Source organism: Psittacula echo (genome assembly GCF_963264785.1).
Source record: "Psittacula echo genome assembly, chromosome: 5".
NCBI lineage: Eukaryota > Metazoa > Chordata > Aves > Psittaciformes > Psittacidae > Psittacula > Psittacula echo.
The window spans coordinates 33,689,530-33,711,510 of NC_137739.1; the positions used below are offsets into that span (position 1 = coordinate 33,689,530).

General features: G+C 35.4%; 1 protein-coding gene across 2 annotated transcripts in view; it reads right to left on the minus strand.

The window, feature by feature from the left end:
- The window catches only part of SOX6 (SRY-box transcription factor 6), a 248,787-nt gene that overhangs the window by 16,262 nt on the left and 210,544 nt on the right, over nt 1–21,981 (minus strand). Inside the window, exons 12-13 of one of the 2 annotated variants that reach the window (XM_080619786.1) lie at nt 19,307–19,415; nt 2,054–2,287 (exon numbers count right to left, since the gene is read on the minus strand). In XM_080619786.1, the coding sequence (XP_080475912.1) occupies nt 2,054–2,287; nt 19,307–19,415 (343 nt within the window). The remainder of the gene's footprint in view (nt 1–2,053; nt 2,288–19,306; nt 19,416–21,981) is intronic. The other variant, XM_080619787.1, reaches the window with a different exon arrangement.

The window sequence follows — 21,981 nt, forward strand, 5'->3', positions numbered from 1 at the left end:
CCCATGGGAAGCAGAGAATTAATTTCTTAGTTTGCTTTGCTTGTGCATGCAGCTTTTCTTTTATCAGTTAAACTGGTTTTACCTCAACTCACGAGTTCTCTCACTTTTACAAGTACTCTTCCCCATTCCACCAGGAGAGAAGTGAGTGGCTGTGTGGTGCTTATTGCCAGCTGGGGTTACAGCATATTATTAGCACCTTACCATATTTTAAATCCTATCTTCTAGCCAGATGTAATAAATGCACATAACTGTACTGAGAAAGTTACATTTAACAAACTTGTATTTTTAAAAAAGTAAAAACAGAAAGCACAATGTAATTATATATACCACTTCAGGTACTATAAAGTCTCATTGAAAGCTGCACCAATTAAAAAGTTAAAAAACAGTGTACACAGGAAGAGGAGAAAGTATTCAGATTTCTTGTATTGTTTATAAGGAGCTATCTAAACACTTTAATAGAGAAGGGATTTTTTTTTCTCTCTTTTTTTCCAAGGGATAAGAAATGCAGAAAATAGCTTTTAGATGAATAAAATGAGTACAGCTGTGGTAAACATGGGTGGAAGCTATTCTTTTACCAAGATTTTTCATACATCAACAAATGGAAAAGTTGTATAAATATTATCTGTAGCCAGCAATACTCTCTGTCAGTTCTAATATTTCGGTTCTCTTTTCTCATTGTCCTGGAAAAGTTGCACAGATATTATATGGACATAGACTTATTTGTGGCAGAGCAGATACTGACAGGTTAATTCCATGGTTAACAAACACTCAATTGCTGGCACTTCTGAAATATTTATGCTCGAAGTTTACATTTTAATGAATACAGTTACTATGCTCCTAATAGTTTTTTCACAGAATGCACACAAATATATAGATTGCCTACAGCTGCCAACACTGAAACAGTGCAGGTTTTATACAAAACTGAAAGGCTATTCATATAACTTACTTATAGGGTAGGCAAAAATATGAGAAATACCAAGTAAGATTTTGGAAGTTTTAGGACAAAGTAACATTTACTTCTATGTATTTTTGCCTCTTAACTGAACTAACAAGCAACAAACTTTGGTAAGAATGTATTTGAACATGCAGTTTACAATAAATGATTACAGAGGCAACTTGATTTTTACTTTTATTTATTACGAGTTACATTTGGAATCTGTCTTTTACTTCAAAGACTGAGAAAGCAAATATAGGTTTTAACATTTCACCACTCATTCTCACGTATGTTTCTAATTCTCTGGAGGGGTCTAAAAGCAAATCAAAATTTCTCAAAAATGAACCAATTTATTTGTACAGTGGCAAAATATAATCCATGGCATATTCCCCGATCGTCCTAATTTACACAAATTAAATATTAACTGTGGTGTCTTTTAACTAAGCAGTATTTTAATTATATGATACTAGTGCTTCCTTAGCTTTTTGAACATGGCAACATTTTGAATCAAACATCATTTTGCATGTAAGAAGGTATACATGTACATGTCTTTTGAACTGTGCCAGGTTTCTTTCTTTGACACTGCGCTGTCTGACATAAACCTTTGATTTTGATTTTGTACTTTATTAATTTTTTCTCAGTATTTACTCTAGCAAGTACCATTTTGCATTCAGGTGATTAGTAGTTCAGGTGATTTCTAATGAGATCTTACAATTAGACCTTTTATCAGTATATGCTTTTGCAACAGATTTCATAAAACATTCGTTTTGAATGCTGCTAAGTCTTTAAAGCATGTTATGACTCTGCTGGTGAAAATAAAGAGCATTGGGGAAGGAGCAGAAAGGGAAAAGGAAGGGAATGAAAATGAAAATAACCCTTGAAATTTAATTTGTGTAAGTTTCAGTAATTCTAATTTCAGTTAACATCTCCCAAACAAAATATGTCCTAAAATGAGAGAAGCTGCATATCCAAGAAGGAAGTAACTAGCCTGTGTCACCAATATAAATAATTTCATCTTTCCACAGCTCCAAAAATTGCCACTACTATAGCAGAGCCTTCTTTGCTTCCCTTATTTTTGGTTCACTCACGGTCATGATTTGTTCATTGTCTTGCACTTACCTAGGATTTTGCTAATGTTGGAGTTGTGCATGTCAGGGAAGGCTTGAAGAATTTTTCGACGCTCATCCTTTGCCCAAACCATGAAAGCATTCATTGGTCTTTTGATATGCGGTTCGCTACTGGCTCGGCCCCTCGAATCCCGGTAGACTCGAGCTTCAGCCACAGTGGCACCTCCTGTTGGCCAACAATAATACTGCTGTAGTTTAGCTGCAGAGCCATTCATTGCTTTACTTCCTGTAATGTCAGGGCAGGAAGAAACAAGATGGATGCAAAACATTATTATGTGGATTATGCAAGCGCTTTCAGTGCTGTGTTTATTTTAGCCTCTTTCTCTCTCTTTTTGTTGCCAGATCTTTAAGAGAGAAAGGCTATCCAGTGATTTCAATGTAATTGATAAGGCTCACCCAGCTGAAGGCATCAAAATCTGAGTGAAGAAACAAATTGCACTGATATTTCTGCAGTTAAGGCACAAAGATTTGAAAAAGTTTCTGTTTGGGACTTTAACATAACACACATGTTCTGAATGCTCAATGAAATTCACATAAAAGTTACACTTGAGAATCTAAACTGATGTATACTTGTTCACACAAGTAATTTACAATGACTGTTGCTTCAGCAGTGAAGCACATGCCAAATATTTCATAAAATAAATTATATAGAACACCAGGTACATGCTGCTAATTCTATAGATCTGGTTATATTTGGAGCTGAACATTTTAAAGTCACATCTTCTTTAGCTGAGTTTTAGACATGTCTTGGAGCATTCAATTACATATATGTAACCATCTGCCTTCAACAGGTGCATGCACAGCATCCTGAAGCTTCTGGAATGGGAGACAAGCACTCCAGCTTCTTCATGCCTGCTGTGCTTTACCTGGTGTCCTGTCTTTACACACTACCAATTCAACATGTACATGCTAACTTTCACTGATTTTTTGAATGCATCCACTCCTGCTTCTTGACCACAAACAGCAAAGCTTCATGGGGGTTTAGAGTTCACAGAACTGAGTAGGGGATGTAGAACTAGTTGATACAGGAGAAGTATCTCTTTCTTTTAATATCTCTAATATCAAGCCTAGATAAGGCATGCTTTCACCAGAAAAATATTTGTAATTGCGATGATAACATTTATATTTATAATTTATATTTATATATTATTTTATATAAGGTTATACCTTAGCTATAAAAGTAAGGCAAAAAGTCTTTACAGTGGGAGAGTGACTTACTTAGTCTTAGGCCTCGCCAAAGTGTTCATATAATTCAATACCTTGGAAAAGCAAAATACTTGACGACAAGCTAGCACCGCAATAGGCCTCCTTTTTTCATAAACTATTACAGCTTCTGACATGGATTTATTTGCCAAATAATATAAGATTAGTTATAGTAAAAAATAAAAACTCACAAGTTTTTAACTGTGCAAAACCTAAGTTTCTTACTTTAGTGGGAGAACACTTTATGTTAGGTACACCATTGAAAAAAATCTATATGGGAAATACATTTATGTGAAAAAAGCCCTAAAACAGAGGATGCATAACTAATACACTACCTTTTTGCCACCAGGTCCACAGTACATTAATTTCATTTAAAATGCACTGACCATACAGGATAAATTGATTTTGCTTTATATGGTGCTGACAGCCATGTTTATTGTGCATCGAAATGTAGGGTAGTTTCAAGCTGACTATATCCATCAACACAGGGCAATATGCTGACTACTGGGCCAGACGAAGACATACATTACCCTGAGAGCAAAACATTCATATACGGTGCTGTCTTTTCCTGAGGATCACCATGGCAATTTATGATGCCTCCAATGCCATTACTTTACAACTGACACCAATTTGGCAATTTGTATACTAACATGCGTTCACATAAAAGAAGACAGGTTTGTGGCAAATGTGAGATGCAGAACTATTTTAATACTGTTCTAAGTACCATGCTACAGGTGTTCAACATTTACAGAAGGCTGCAGCTGCAGTCAGCTTTTTATTGCAAAAAGGAAGAGTAGTTTTGCTGAGCAACCTGAATGTACAACCAGTTTAGGGGTGTGTATGGCTCATGAGGCTCTGTCCTTTGGTGGCAGAAGGCTTGCAAAATGCATATCAAAGATACCATCTTTTGAGAGAGAATATATTTATTGTGAAACTATATTAAGTTACAAACATAGTAAGTCAACACTGAAACATTTACTGAGACAAACAGTTATATAATTTGAAAAAAAATCAAATGTATCATGTAATGGTTGTTCCACCTTTTAAAACAATACTATAAAAATTGTAACTAGTATGTGAGCATTAGGAAGTTGGTGACAAATTAAAAAAAGCGAATTATTATTGGTGCAGAAGTTGTCATTTGTTATCCAGCTACTCTACCCACAGCAAAGAAGACATATTTGAATCCTTATGAGGATTTCCATCTTTACTTTCCCAAAGGTATTTATTCACTATGGCTAAGGAGTTTGTCTTCAGCCCTTTCGAACACAATTTTGACCTAACCTTTCAATCTCAGAGCAGGCAAAGAGTACAAGTATCAAGATTAAAGATTATTGGCTTTGGTTTTTTTGGGGTTTTTTTTAATCTGGATATAATTGAGATAGGAAGAAAAAAAAAAAAAGGCAGCATACATGATCTGTTTTCAGATAAAGGTTATGTTAGAAAACAATTCTTACTTGGAGTGATAAATTACAACAATCCTAGGAAGGCCAAGAAGCTCCGGCTGCATCTGCTTTAAGCAAGTCCATACTTGAAGGACTTGAAAAAGTAGCCAGAGAGTTGATGTTCTTTGTGCTTGATCTCTAGGGGAATATTTGCAACTTGACCCATAGGCCATCACAAAAGCATCTGCAAAATGAATTTCTGCAAATAACTAAAGTAATATAACCTCCATGTTCTTCTAACTATTTTAGAACTACAGAATTATATTCAGTATATAAAACATTACAAGAAAATACTGCTGTAGTGTGTGATTCCGTGTGGGGAGCCAGGAAGTCTCAGTACCTTTTTAGCTTAGAAATGAGCCACTAATGATACGAAAAGCACATATGCTTAGTGAGTTTTTACAAGTTGAAACACATAAGAACAAGCTTTCAAACTGGTTGTTCTTAGGTACTTCACCCTGTCAATCAGATATTTAGATAGTATTGTGTGCTGTATAAACAATTTCAACAAGTTTTACAAAGTATGTATTTTTTTCTTATTGTGATAATTATAGTACTGACAAAGGTGGAAAGAGTTTCCTGAAATTTTTAAAGAAAAGATATATACAACTGCAAAGAGGTAGGTGATTTACTTCTTTCTGAAAATATTTTCAGGAAAGTCTAATAAAAAATAAACCTCAAATAAAATAAAAATGTATTACTAATGAAAGGTGAGAAGGGAGGAGAAAGTTGGTAATTGTCTCTGTGGCAACTGACGTGCTATCAGCTAGTTACTGTTCATACTGCAATTGCAGGAGGAGTTTTTGATTTTCAGAATTAAGAGCTTGGTCAGAATTTAAGATTATTGCAAAAGCAGTACAGTTTGGCTGCCCTAATGGCTTAGTTGGCAAAGTCTATACTTCAGCCTGAAGGCTGTGGCTGTTCTTAAAGTGACACTTTAAGCTTCTGAGGGTGTAGACTGACTCACTTCCTAGTTACTTTGCATTTGCTCAACTTGTCATGACTTTGATGATTTAAAACTAAAAGCAGATTTGCGAAGAATGATCACTTTTTGTGGATATATGGCAGACAACTCCTTCCTGGAAGCTAGATTCCAGACTAGACTCCAAGGACAGTACTGGGTCAGAGAACACAACAGAATGCATCTAAAAATGTTACAGCTTCCTTAAAGTAATTTCAAACTGCAATTTTGTTCCAAAAGAGACTGTTCTCTAATGACAGTGCAGAGAATGAAGAATCCCTGTTCTTTAGGTAGAGAAAAGAATCAGATCATCGACAGGAAACATAAACATTTATACATGAATGAACTCTTTAGAAACATACAGTAACAATTTTTACATTATTTATTCCTGCCTTTATCTGAGTTTCTCACTTTATATAATCACAAGAATTTCAGGATGGGCACCATCTCTTAGCATGTCTTTGCCACATTAGGGTTAATCATGCTGTCTTTAATGAGATGTGGTTTTACCTTCCATTTTATACATAGTCTACCACAACAAAACCTCAGACTAGGTCTTTAGATGTTAACAGAATGCAAACAATAATAATATGATAAAAAGGAGCAAAAAAAGGGGTGAGAAGAAAGATGAGGAAAGAAAAATAGAGGAAGTAACATCAAAAATATTTTTATCAGTCGCTCTTTTATACTTTAATTACTCTTTACACTATTGCCATTGATTCATGTTTGAAGTGATACATTTTCTTTGACTCTCCCCTGATAATGAATCTTTGGCTACACCAGAGAATAAAATGGATACCATTTTCCACAGACATATACCAAGATAGGACATGGAAATAAAGACAGTCTTTCTAGGTTCCTAGTGCAGAAGTGACTGGTTAGTAGTAAAGCTCCTATCATCAGTTATTCATTAAGCCGAGATGACAATTTTGTCTACTTTGGAGAAGACTGGTTGCAGCCTTCAAAATATCTGGTCCTGTCTGTGGTAATAAAAGTAACAGAGCCAGCAGCTTCTGTTGCAGAAACCAGAATCTAATGAACATGCAAACAGAAGTCATTCTTTTCATACTAGAGATGGGTTACTTATAAACATGGAAATGCCATAAAAACAGGGAGCGTGAAAAACCGGTTTGGCAGTCCCCCATCCTGCTCCTAAGTTGTGGACAGACAAATGCAGCTTTTATGAAAGATATAGCAGTATTTCAAATCAAACAGAATCTGGAAAAAATAGAATGACAAAAGAACATCTGGAAAGTTTAAAATACAAGAACAATAATTTAAATATTATTTTCATTTATTAAATTAAATTTTGTAGAAAAAGGAACAATTCACTGTAATCTAAGTGACTTGCAGTAGTGTTAATATAACATTTATCTGTTTTGCCCCTTGCTTGCCTCTTACTTCTTCATCCCTATCCACATTCAGAAGACATTCTCATTCTTTATTACCAGCAAGAGAGGCAAAACAAATTCGTATCTCATGAACTGTTGTCATTACAGGCATGGCCTGTCATTACTAGGCAAAACTAATACCCACTTGAAAACATGACTAGTTCCAGGATGTGGATGCCTGTAGTCACACAGTGGCATAAATGTTCTGCAGGGAAGTGTTTGTTTGTCAGGCTGCTTTCATTCCAAATGCTAAATAAATATTATTCAGCTGGAATTTGAGGGCTAAACATTTCTTACAGTCTGCATGTCAATGAATGAAAAGAGGGGGAAGAAACAGAGAAAGACATGAGTGATTCATTAAATACTGGAATATTTAAATGAGCTTTAAAATATTTCACCTGCAAGGTGAAATGTGCTAAATAAATACTAAGAGGTGGGAATACACTGTAGCAGAAATTAGCTAATCCACACAACACTCAGTTATGATAAGGTTTATATTTCTCCTGTTAAGAGACTCCATTCTCTTTAAAACATCAACAAGAAGAACCAAAAGGGAATTCCCTAAGGTCAGCTCTGAGGAAACATAAACCTCTAATTCAATAACTTCGCTACTGCACTAAAAAAGGCCTTATTATTGCAACATCCATATGGAGTCAATTGGACATTAATGACTAATCAATCCCTCCCCTTTCTATTCTACTTATAGTGTCACAAGCCATGTTTAGATTAGCCCATTTCCTGCTTAGGATCGCTCAAGATGTCTTTTGTTCTTTCAGGGCTGGCCTGATGGAGGCAGCTTAAACAAACACACGACCCAAGTGGTGCAGGAGTTATAAACTGCCATATGTGAATGAACAAAGGGGCCATACTAAAGCCTTTTGTGGTATTTGTTAATGTTTTTCATCTGAGTTTAAAAAGACCTAATGACTTTGTGGTGAGCTGATGCATGTGGCTTGTGGCTTTGCAAAATGAAGGAAATTCTAGCCAGTTATATATCAGCATATATTTTCCAAAGTGCCTTCTTTTCAGTTTTGGTGGCAGTGGGTTTACTTTTTTTTTCAGTACATTTGTTTTACGTATGCAAGCAAAATTCTTAATCTCAATTAAAACACAGCACCAGTTTTCATAGCCATCCTCACAACCTGCATATGTCTTTCCCCATTTGAAAGTCCAGAGCTAATAGTGAAATATTTTCTGTGTGTGAAACTAAGACAACTATTCTCAGTGGTAGCAGTTCATTCATCAGTGTTTAAAGATTAATTGTTAGTTGGGTCATAATAAATACTGAAACAATTTTTCCAAATAAGGTATTAGCACATCCATGCTCCACAGCCAGCCATGGCCAAATCTACATTATTTAAATTAATTAAAACTGCTAAATGCAACTACTTTCTTGATGGTTTGCACAAAGAGTTTAGATTTCTTGACCACGTTTTTTGGCAAATTTACATACTTCGTGTAAATTTGTAATGGAATAGAGCTAAAACAATACAATCATCTCTTAAATTACATGAAATATTACCTGAATTAATTAGTCCTTAAGGCCTGACTTAAGCCCTCAGTGGCCTACATAGTCCCACTTGTGCTGTAACATAATAGCATAAGAAGTTATTCTTATATTTCCATGAAACATCTAGATGGAAAGTGGGATGACAAAGCAGCCTCTACTGTAAATTTGGGGACGTATGTAAGTGTCAAGATTTTTCAGTCATGAGGCACTTTTAATTAAATGCTAACAACCCCATTCTGTCATAGACATTATTGATAGAAAAAAATGTGAAAAATATTTAAGTTGGAAGTTATAGGCCTAATTAATGGCACAAAAAATAAAAGGATTACTAGTCATCAGGTGTAACTGCCATTAACATTCTCACAAACACTATTGTTGTTTCCCTTTGATATTTAATTTCATACTCAAATGAAGAAAGTAGAGGGCTATAGAAAGGAAACGCATGGACAAAACAGCCCATCCCAGGAGAAGTATTAGTAATAATTATTGCTAGGTATCTAACAAAATCTGTCAATACTGAGGTTTTTTGTTTGTTTTTCTTTTGTTTGTTGTTGCTTGTTCCTCCACTTCCCAAAAAACTGTTGTTTTAACAGCTAAGCAATTATTGTTACTAAATTAATTATATTCAAAGTCAAAACAATAAAAAGAGAAATGAATTAATCTATTTAACATAAAATGTTGCCATAAGGGTAACAGATTATGGAGCTGTTACTCAAATAATTTCAAATTTCCCTTACCATGACAGTGTCACCTAGAAAATCCAGAAAGCATGATACTGATTTAAAACACAGTGATTAATTCTAATTACTGAAGGCAATCCCTAACAGGTGTTAAAAAAAAAAAAAGTACTGCCTGAAAAAGGTCCATGGTCCATGATCCATTCATATTCCAGTCAATGTTTTGTTTCATTTTAGCATTTTAGGACAAAGAAATTGCAGACAAGAATTCACTACAGAGAAAAAAGGCAGCCTGACTTCATATTTGATGGATGCATTTTTCAAGGTGTGGCTGAACGCTGTTAATGAACAACTTTTCTTGCTCCTATGTAGCAAAACAATGAATTTGAAAGCTTAAGTACAGTGTGGTTTATAAAAGGGAATTATGTTTAACAATGGGAGAGAGTTTACAAAACCACCTCCCTCAAATCATGTGGTATTAATGAAATGCAGAATACTTTGCAAAAGGTTTCAATGTGTGTCGGAATCACTGCTTAAGCACCCCATTTCCTGCATTCAATCTGCTATTGAATTTGTCACCTCCTAGCATATGCAACTGTCATTCTTTGTATCAGTCCACTATTTGCCATTCTCACTTGTCATATCAGTAATTAGATGGATTAGACAGCAAGAACCTAAGGCTAGGATATTCATATGCTATTTCTTCTTGCCTTTAACATGTGGTGCTGATATTATAATAATAACAACATAATTAGTAAAGAATATACATGAATGGGGAGAAGCGAAAGCAGCGTGATAGCACTAAGTAATATGTAATAATGAATGATAAGAAAAACTCTTAAAGCTAATTTTTCAAATATGCTGTGCTTGTGCATTTGGGACTTGTCCATGGAGCCAGGAAGTTGTTTTTACAAACAGAGCATGTCCAAATATTTTGCCACATTTACCTGGTTTGGATAAAAAATGGGGCATTTGCCATGAAATAGGGGCTTATGTGGAAATTTACAAATTACTTTTTTTGAAATGCTGCACTTCCTGTGAAAATACCCCTGCCAAATTGAAAGCATAATCATTTAATATTTGCAGAAACTGTGAAGATACTGTAAGGCCCACCCCACACACATTTTGAACCACCGATTTTGTAAAATTAAATCAAAGTACAAATTAAGAAAGTATTTTCCTCTTGTTACTAAGTTCTGGATTAAACTTGCTTAGATACTTAACATATTTGTGTGGAAGAAAGGCAGATGCTCTTAATCATTTTTTCTGTTGCTGAGATACTGAGGTTCCTGAAGGAGAAAATGGTGTGGAGTATAGACTTAGAAAAATATAGAGTTGTACAAACAAGAAGATTTCTCTGAATCTTTATCAATTGCTCAGGCTTAGCTAGAATATATAATATTCTTTTGTTAATGTATTCATATTTCTGCCCCATTCTGCATGCTCAAGGAGGTAAGGAAGAAGGGCAAGATTTCACCCTCTTCCATGCAGTATGATATAATGGTGGCTTTCTCCAACAGCTGAAAATTCAATTGTGCCTGGAAATTTTATGCTATTTTAGGAAGCTCCAAGCTTCCCAAGCTTCTTTTGCGGTATTGGAGCTATACAAAGATGTGCAGAGCTAGAAATCAGGACTATGGGGTATTTTACACCTGTGCTGGCTGTACATGGGTGTGAAAATATGTTTTAAACTACTATATTTGATTTTTCACTCACTCCACTTAAAAATAGCTATGCAAACTGACTGATGCTTTCAGCATTTGTGACAATAATTTTCTCATGGGCAAAGATTTTCTGTGTAAAACTGCAGCCCACGGTTACTTTTTACAGCAATGTTCTAAATGCCTGAAAATAATCTTTTACTATATGATGGAAATAGTGACAAGCAGTTAACCATAACTGTGCAATAGGCGCCCCCATGTAAAACTCTGGGCATTGTAACAGTGGTTGGTTGTACAACATCAGAAATTCTAACTAGAATTTTTTTTTAATAAAGGAATGATTCTACAGGAATCAATTACTGTGGCATGGAAACAGTGACTAAGAAAGCCTCATATTCAGCATTAGGAAAAAAATGCCTAAGACAGTTGAAAATCAAAGGGTAACACTTGTGGAGGAAATCCAGATTCACTATTCTGAAAGTGAGAAGCATACTATATGTTAAATATTAGTGTCTTGAGGGAGCAAAGTTTCAATGCCATGGGAAGATCAGTCCACACACCTCTGGCTCATACTTTTCAGTGCTCAAAGTGGGAAATCCTCCTGCAAAATGTTATGGGAATGCTGACAACAATGAGATTTGTGAAGTGGCTGTTATCAAAAAAGTGACAGGATGGTTCTTATAAGACAGAACACCTTATTTCTATCCCATTTGCAGGCATTAAGTAGCTCTGGGGCTGAGGCACTGAATCTGGTCCAACACAACTGAAATACTTTATCCCAGATTCCTGATCTGTTATGAGTTATTCTGAAAAAATTAAGTTTATCACTCAAGTATCAGGCACAGTCAAATAGATTCATGGGTGTTAAAAATGGCAACCGCAATTAATGAAGGCCACCTTTTAGCATGTGGTCTAATTAACAAAGATACTAAGTTATTTTATTTTTAAATTATAAAGATAAACTTCTGGGATTCTTTTAAGTCAAATTCTTACAGCAAGAATTCAGAGGAATAAAAATTCCAGCACTTCAGCGTACTGCATTCTTTCTGGAAATGCTTCTTTGTTTTCAGACAGCTTTCACTGTTTTCTGATTTTCATCTTTCCCCTCTCAACTGCCATAGCAACTATTACAAATATTTACGTGCGACAAATACTGGCATGGAGAGGCATTCTTTCCTCCAGTATTTATGAAGCACTGTCACAAAAGTGGGCAATACTTTGTCACGCATGTACTACCTGCTGTTTACACCTCTGCATAGGAGGGTGTTAAGCAAGTTACCTCACGGGTTTGGATTGTGTTGGCAGCCTGCCAAGATTGATCTGCCTGCAAATATATGGTTCCCTTTCACCTCTCTCCTCAGCTGCTCAAAGTCAACCTTTTTTGGAGTGAAGAAGGGACTGTGTCACCCTTTCATATAAGCAACTTACTACTGGGCATATATGAGAATATTGAGGCTTTGAGTAGAGGTGCTCCTTTAATAAAGAATTGATCTGCTTTTTACTTCATAGATTTGCAAAACCCAGGCATTTGTCATGATGTGTGCTCTATCACCAGGGAGGAAGAAAATGAACTTTGACAGACAGAAATTCGGACCTGGACAAGGTAGCAGTTCCTCCTCACCCTTAGGCATGTTGTACTACAACATCTCTTGCAATTTGGCTAGCTCAAGTCAAATATGAATGGCAAGTGCAAATTTTATGGACATATGGAAAGACAGACTGATGTTAACTGCTGCAAATATTGAGCAACTCATTGACCTTGTATGTTGGTCAGCAATCCACCATCTGAATAGAAATGCATTCTTTTAAAAGCAAAGGTGAGCTTGTGCTCCTCCAAACTACAGTTCAGGTCCAAAATCAGGCAGGGGGGGTTGGAAACAGATGATCTTAAGGTCCCTTCCAACCTAAACCATTCTGTGATTCAGACCAAAACCTATGTATACTGAAATGGAATTTATAAGATTAAACTGGGGCTTACTACTGGAACCAGCCTATTACCAATCATTATGCAGCTCGCAGTTCCTAACTGGCTTGTATTCAGCCTACCTGGAGCATGGCCAAATATACTATGATCAAACAAATAAGGCTTAAAACTATATAATCTCCAACAGTGACTTGGTATATAGAAAAACACAATCTTTAACCAAGGAACTTAAAAATTAGAGCCTTAGGCAGACAGTGAAAGAGAAGCCATGGGCATAAAGGAGGACATAGACACTAAGTCAATGAAGTTAAGAAGATGGGCTGGTACCAATCCAGTGCTGAGGACTCCAAGATACCTCTGACTGACTTGACATCTAGGTTTCATAGTAAAGGTTATCCTTTGGGAAACTTTGAAAAGTAATAGTCTAATACAAGGATAAATAAACACATAAATACAGAGAAAGTAGTTAAACAGATCCCACCACATTATTTAAAATTGTTTTTATCTTAGCAGGCAAGTACCTATCCTTAGAACTATGATCCATGCTTAACATACACTGGTAGATGAGTATCAAAGGAAGGATCAGCAAGCGCTAAACACAAAGTTTACAGAATCAAGAAAACTGGCAAATGAGAAATAGAACAAATGAAAACATCAAAACAGGGCTCAGAAGCAAAGTGCATGTTGCCCAAATGGTAAACTGTAACGCCAGATGTTTAAATCACAAGCCCCTGATTCTAATAAATTAACATGAATGAGCATGGAACTTAATGTTCAGTATTAATATGGCATTTCCATTTGCATTAAAAAAAATAATTTTGCTTTATAAGGAATCTGATTTTTCACTTGGGAAAATAGGACACAGAGAAGTTATTTCTCTTTTACAAAATCACATAGTTAGGCAGTGGCAAAACAATAACATTCAGATATTTTTGCCCTGAGCCCAGGATCCAATCAAGAAAACTGTATTTTAACAGATCCAGTTCTTTGGCAGGAATGAAGATCAGGTTTGATGGAATTTAAATCCCTGACTGAGACTGCTGAAGGAAACCACACTGCAACCTGAGCTAAGGTAAAATCAGTAATTATCAACAGGAATGTCAGGTCTAGTCTGCAGATTTCTGTCGACTACGGAACAAAATCTTAACACACTTCCTACAAATTTCTAAAGCATTTGACCACAACCACAAAACCAGACGGATCCATAAACACAGAGCATATTATATAAGCACAAGATTCATAAACATAGAGCACATTATGCGATTCAGAAGAAGCACTATCACCAAAAGTTAGCATTTGTGAAAAGAATATAATTTTTAGAACTTGAACCAAAAAACCATATTCAGATCATCTAATATTCTCAGATAACTGAGACCCAAATACCTTAAGTTTCCCCACCTGGCATTTAAACAGGGCTTACCTATGGCTATTCTACACACTCTGGTCAGTCCTGTTGAAATAAGGGTTTTAGCTATAGCTAGATTCAAAGCTGTTTTGGTGCGTCCATGCCAGTTAGCTGTATTTCAGTACTGAGAATCTCAAATGTTCAATATTATGAAGCCGTCTACAGAAAGAATGATGTTTCCTTTAAAATTATGAGGTTTGGAGAAAAAAAAAAAATATCCTTGTTTAGTTCTATAATTGGCCTTTTTTTATAATTTTGCATACCAGTCACAAAACATTTATGAGGCTCTCAAATCATGTTTTTGAATTTTGCTAGCTACAAAGGTATCATATATTTTACCATGACAACATAGATTTCCAGGTAATGATAGGAGTCTAATAGCTGTGGATTATTCATCAGTGGTGTCCCATTCAGTGGTGATGTTTTAGAATACAGTCTGACCATGATTTTTAATATCACTAGCCTAGTCCTGTTGGTGGCTAGAGAAAGTAATAGGGATTTCAGTTTGTGTCATATTTAATCTAAACCTCTTGTTGACAATTTTCAGGCCTCCATTCAGATGACAGTTAGGTTGAGTAATATAAGCTTTGAATACAACTTTATATGCTAGATCATCTATGAAAGTACACCTAGGTACCCCTAATCTTAAAAAAAGTGTCACACACTGAGCAGGGACAACTTAAGTTTTAAAAAGTCGTTCTTCAGTCTCCTTTCATATTGGTCTTATAATTGCACAGAACTAAATTTAAAGCATTTCAAGACTTGTCTTATAATTCATAATTAAAAAAAAAAAACCAAAAAGTAGCTTCAGCTTCTGATCAATGAGCCAGCACCCCAAGCACTCCAAAAATGAAAGAAAAACATTACTCTGATCCTGTCAAACTCAGATCACTGCCATATGTTGTAGAAAAAATATAGCGAGTAGAGAGAAATCATTGCTAGATACTATTACAAAAACATTCTATAAAACACAGAAATCTGCTGATATTTCTTATAACGAATTACTTGAACCTTAAAGGATGTGTCAAAACTATGGGAATGAGGAGCACTTTGCAGATCTGGTCTATCTCGGCTGCCTGTTGGGATAAGACAGACATGTATTGTGTCTCTGCACACTTTAGTTTCCTATGGGAATGGAGGTGTGCAGGTAGGCAGGGAGTGGAACTGCACTTCCATACCGCCCTTGATGTAGATCAGCTGGGAGATCAGGATGCAGCTCAAACTGCACTTCCTCCCAGTTTATGGCCAGCAGCGGGACTAAATTTGGAGTCCTTCAGTAATCTTTATTTTCTACATCACTATGTTATTTGTGTAAAAGCACACAACAAAACACATAAATAACGTTTAAAGATGTCTATAGCAACCTGCATTCAAATGGACTATAAAATAAAAATTAAAAAAAAAAAGATTAAAGGTAACAATGACAAAACATGAAGGTGTGAAACATAATAGGTCTTTGAAGAATATGATTGTGGCTATTAGGAAACTTTGACATTCAGTTGAGATTGTGACCTTGGCAACACATTAAATGCAACAAGGCTCTCTAAGAGGAGGACAGAGAAGAGCAACAAAGCTGGTGAAGGGTTTAGAGAATCCGTTCTATGGGGAGTGGCTGAAGCAACTAGGGTTGTGTAGCCTGGAGAAAAGGACGCTCAGAGGAGACCTTATTGTGCTCTACAACTACCTGAAAGGAGGTTGTAGTAAGGTGGGGGTCAGTCTCTTCTACCAAGTACAAGCAAAAGGACAAAAGGAAATGGCCTTCAAGTTGCTCCAGGAGAGGTGTAGGTTGGATATTAGGAAAAATTCTTCACCAAAAGGGTTACTGAGCACTGGAACAGGCTGCCCAGTGAGCTGTTTGAGTCACCATCCCTTGAAGTGTTTAAAAGATGTGCAGATGTGGAACTTAGACTTTAGGGTGGACTTGATAGTGTTAGGTTAATGGTCGGACTTGATGATCTTAAGGGTCTTTTCCAACCTAAATGATTCTATGTTTCTACAGAATATGTTGACAAGTTTCTTAATAAGCCAGTGCTGAAACACACATGTATGGAAGCACAAAACCATAGCAACACATATAAAAAAACCTTTGTGACATGGCAAACCTAGAAAGATCTGCAATTGTTTCATGACAGTTACAAGCATTAATATTCTTGAAGATTAATAGAGTCTGTAGCACAGTACAATACATCAGAGGACATAGTTTAAGTGCTGATATTTCAGCAGCACTGTTTTCACTGGACTTCCATTCTAAATGATGCCATGATAGAAGTGTTATCTCTTAGATAGCTTGCCAAAAATAAGGGGCAAAACTTGAGTGATACTCTGAATGTCTTTTTTGCTTTTTATCTAGCCAGTATCTAAATTCAGCTTGTCTACAACTAGAAGGACAAATAAGCAGCTCAGTTTTGAACTCCCACCAACATTTTTTTTGTTTTTCAGATCAGCAGAGGTATTCATCCAGCACCTCTTTTCCAAAGACATCTCCTGGCTGCTAAACAAAGTCTGGAAATCTGAATCCATTCATGAACTCAAATTTCCCATATGGCAACACACCATACTTCAAACTGCCCTTACTAGCTCTGGAAAGACATGTGTACTGTCCTTAAAATGGCACACATCACTGTAGCTTGGGTTACATATGTCAAAGCTTCGTTCTGCACTATCCAGTAACATGGGGAATGTCAGTACTACAAAGTGTATCAAGATATTAAATTAAGGACACTAGAAAGGATGAATTGAAGGAAATTAACTAAACTAAGAAATTCATCAGGGACTTGATGTCAAATGAATCAGTAACTGTGTATATGTAAGTATTCTATTGCAACTTTTCATCCCAACTGGGGAAACAAATATCCTTCAACACATTGAAATATGAGAAGTTGGCACAGGATGGAAATTCCTTTACAAAGTAGTTTATAAATAACTGATTAGTCAACAAGTAATTTGGAAAGTCTATGTGTCTCCCAAGTCCTTTTTTTCCAGGAAAAAAAAAAAAAGTCATTACAAAACACCTGTCTGAAAGTTATTTTTTACCTACATTCGGTTCATTATTTTTCTGTTTAAAGAAAATACTGGAGTGCCCAATCACATACAATAAGGGAATCTGAAAATTATTGGTTTTATAAAGGACTATTGAAAAAACAGATATGGAAAATCAGAAATGCCTTATTAAGGTGCTATCTTCCTTCTGAGTATTATTTGTAACAAATGATGAGCTTCAGTCATCATCTTACTGTTATGAAGACCTGAAATTTTGACTATGTCAAAATAATTTAAAAAAAAAGGGCAAAAAAACCATGTCAGCTTGTGCTCCTGTCAGTTCTATGTCATAAGCTAATCATGATATTAAGCCAATAAGTAGAAATATTTTGCTGAATTAAATTTGAGAGTTAACTATTCTGTATGGATGAGTCAATACAGGATCTGTATTGGATCTTGGATCTGAACTTGCAGCTTCTCCACTATATACAAGTCCTTGACCAAATTACTTTTAAATTTAGCTTTTTTGTTTGCCTAGAGACTGATTAAAGATAATATATGTATGTTGGTTGGCAAGCAAGGAGAATCAGGGCTCTAAGATGTTTTACCACAAGCATATCATGTACTATCTATACAGTAAAGAAAATATAACATTTACATGTGCTGCTGTTGTCAGACTTCAAAATGAAGGGACAATTTGTGAGACATTACCTGGACTATTTAATTCTGGGTCACAGAGAGAAGAGAAAATGTGCTCATGAGAATATTTCTCTATACAGAAAATAAAAATGCCTTTTAATCAGAAAAATTCTGTTGGTATTTCAAGAATAATTTGAAAATAATCCTATTTGTCAACAATCACAAGTTTATTGGTCCTATTCTATTGATCCAAGGGAAAAAAAAGCAAATTTTGAAGCTGTCAGATGTTTGGATATTAATGGAAAAATTTAGAGATGCTTTAACCTTTTCTCAAGAACAGTGGCATAACTAGAACGTGTAAGGTTTAAAAAGAGCAAAATTATTCTCAAACAGAAGTAAATTGAGGGGGTAAAATGTTGCATAATATTCTATCTAAATAGTATATTAATCTTACTACCCTGACTGGTTGGGTTCCTATTTATTTTCATGTTCTCTTTTAATGTACCATAGGGTAGAGAGGATATCAGTGGCACTCACTTCCAGACTGTGCATGGTAACCTTGCTAGAGACTAAACTCAGTCCTGATAAACACCGATTTCCACCTTTGGCTTGAAACCGTATGCCTGATATATAGATCTCTCACTAAAATGACTGAAAATTCACTGAAGGTTTATATAATGAAAAAGACATTTTCATATAGAAAATATGAAATATTTTTCTATTATCATTTGACAGCTGCCTGTCAATAAAATTGTGCTTGCTATATTTTGAATAGTTTGTGAGTGCATTGACGGGCAGACTTCTTAAAGAGCTCTAACTTTCTTCAAAACTGTTAAAGCCTTAAAAACTGGTGAAAAAATGGATAAAGTATATATTGTCTTACTGAGAGAATTTTCTCCATGGTTCCTACACTTTCATTAATAGTATAATCACTTAAATAACATCTGCTGGGGGAAAAAATACTTGTGTTGCAGAAGCGCTTAGGGGACTATACAGTCCTTTTCATAGAATCATAGAATCATAGAACAGTTAGGGTTGGAAAGAACCTTAAGATCATGTCACTCAAGACTCCATCCAACCTAGCCTTGAACACTGCCAGGGATGGAGCATTCACAACTTACATGGGCAACCCATTCCAGTGCCTCACCACCTGCACAGTAAAGAACTTCTTCCTTATATCTAACCTAAACTTCCCCTGTTTAAGTTTGAACCCATTACCCCTTGTACTATCACTACAGTCCATAATGGAGAGTCCCTCCCCAGGATCCTCACAGGCCCCATGTATCTGCCCTTTACTGTGGACTTCTTACAGTCTCACAAAAACACACAGAAATCATTCAAGTGTTACCCTGTGATGTAAGCTAGACAGGACTTATGACACTGGCAGCATTTCAGCCATACCATTCTGTGATGCAGTGTTCAATAACCCACAGTAGAAATTGTAACTCACCTTCTGCATCTTCTGGCCTTGTAAGATCGATGACACCAGCGCCCAGTTTTCCGTCTTCATTTGGTTTCCCTGTTATCTGTGGGCCTAAATTTTCAAACCTTGTTCTTTCCTGGAAAAGAACAGAAGTAATCTTAATGCTTCATATAGGATAGTTATTCTATGCCTGTGCATATGTGTATGCACTGATACATGCCTTATTTTTAAAATCTGAACAAATAATGAATGCATTTAATTAGAATTTCAACTCAGGGACAAATTTTTACAGATTCTGAATGTTTGCATTTATGAAAATCAGTTTTAAATGTGAAACATATACAGAAACTTTGAGATTATTTTGATCTGCATTGCCATAATGCATAAGCAATTGTACATGCAAATACAAAACACTCTTGGCAGCCAACAGTGCTGATCGATGCTGCTCACTTTGCCTTTCCACTTGTTTTCTAAGTTAAACTGGAAAAGACAATCAGCATTTGGAGACATGAAAATTCAGAAGTTGAAAGAAGTTTATATTAAAATATACTGCTAATTTACTGGAAAAAGCACTTTTCCCCTGATATGAGATTCAAGTTTGTATTCATACCTCTGAGAAAACACAAGTCTGAATTTTATACAAGAGATTTTCAAAGACAAGTGTTTAAAAGAAGTAATAATAGATGACAGAACTGATATTATTATTTTGTCTAGGAATTTAAATTGTACCTCAGCGGAAATGGAACCTGAGGATATTTAAAAAAAAAAAAAAAAAGACAAAAAAAAAAAAAGGGAGGGAGAGGTAGAAGAATGTACAGTCCTATTAAAACAGAAAGCTTTTGAGAGCTGGAAACCCCTGTAAGAAACCTGGAACTAGAAGGTGAAAACTGAAAAGTATTTATGTGTTAGCCCAGTTCCTCAGTCAACTATTGGACAAGGGCACTATAAACGGCACTGTAATATAGTCTCACAATAGTAGTCCCTGTAGTGCTGTGTATCAGTAGCAAAGTGTTCAATGGTTATCATTAATTTAGTGTTCTCATTTGAAGGAACATAGCATGTTTTCCCTCTTGCCTTGTTGTTGCCTCTTCAGACTAAACTTGCCATTATGTTATACTTATGAAAGAATGAAACCTTGTTGTTCATTACTATGAAACAATATTAAATGTCATGTCAGCTTGAATTTGCAGACATGAAATACCAGCTTTCAGCTCTACGAAGAGTTTCTCCATGATATACTTAATGCATTATGCAGAAGTAGAGTGCTGATTGCTGTTCAGTCTATTGTTCAATGACCTAGTTTTGCGCTGTGCATACTAGACAGAAGAAGAAAACACTAGGAGTTTCTTTCCTGCAAGATGGTTAGAAACTTGGAAATATTCTTAAGGAATAAAAACCCCCATACTTGATGGCTTTGACTACACCTTTGTTCCACCTCCAAATACTACTTCTTTCCAATGTGGTTACTGTCCGATTATCATTATGTTTCAGTAATAAAACTCCACCAGGCCAACAACTGAGGAATTCTTTTGATTCCTTAACCTTTTGATTCCATCAGCCATGAATTTTTTTTAAATTATTCTCTGTTTAATTTGCAGAGGAAGACTAGAAAATCTGACACTGGATTTGCCACAACATGCAGCTGAGGCATTTCAGTTACTAATTGCATTTCTAAAAATTTCTCAGAACCTTCCAGTTGTTGAATAAAATAACTCTGCATTTTATATTTGATTAACTTCTTATTTTCTTCTGTAATTTCTGTGATTGGTGACAGAGGTTACATATAGGAAGGAACTCACAAGAGAAGAAAGAGTTACAAACGGAATATGACTGCAGAAAGGCACTGCAATACTGGAGACACAATATTTTACTGAAAGATGTTGTGCGATGTAACAATACACCTGAATCATCAGGATGGTATCTGTTATACTGCTAGACAGAATAAAAAATAAGTTTGTCAAGAATTCCGCGTTCCATCACAAAGGGCTGATTTGCAGTAGAGATAAAAACAAAGAACAGTACTAAAAAAACAGCTTTTGGCACATATATTGACTCTTCCAAAATATTTGTGCTGAAAGCTTTTTCTTAAGTATGTTAATACAGTACCTGCAGTATTCTTGGAAGAACAGCTTTTAAGTGTGTTTCAGAAGGAGAAATACCTTTCAACTACAAAAATCAACAGACCTTGCTACATATCAATCTGCACATTTGGAATATATCTCTAGTCATTCATTCTCTTTGATTGTACCAAAAAATATTCTGTTAAAAAAAAAAAAAAAAAAAAAAAAAAAAGGTGGAAGAAAAAAAGAAAGTTTCTGAAAGAATATCAGTATTTTGATATGGAAGAAGAAAAGGGAAAATTACATGATAAGTTTCAAGAACAGTAAAATGATAGCACTTAACCATAGAAAATACCTCCTCTTGTCAAACAAAGATGATGTACTTAGTGTTATTTAATAAACCTCTTCCTTCTAATTCATAAAAAGCAGTTACAAAGCTAGCTGTATTTAAGTCTTTGAAATGCCTTTTAAAGTCATTCCTTTGCTTGCTTTTTTACTACAAATAATCTTCATAGTGATTGCAAAAAACCCCAAAAATATCAATATTTCCAATGGGTTTAGAGTAATTCAGAGAACTGTAAAAATTAAAAAATATTTCTCAATACTAATGATGTTTTTATCTAGTAGATGGCTTTATAATTC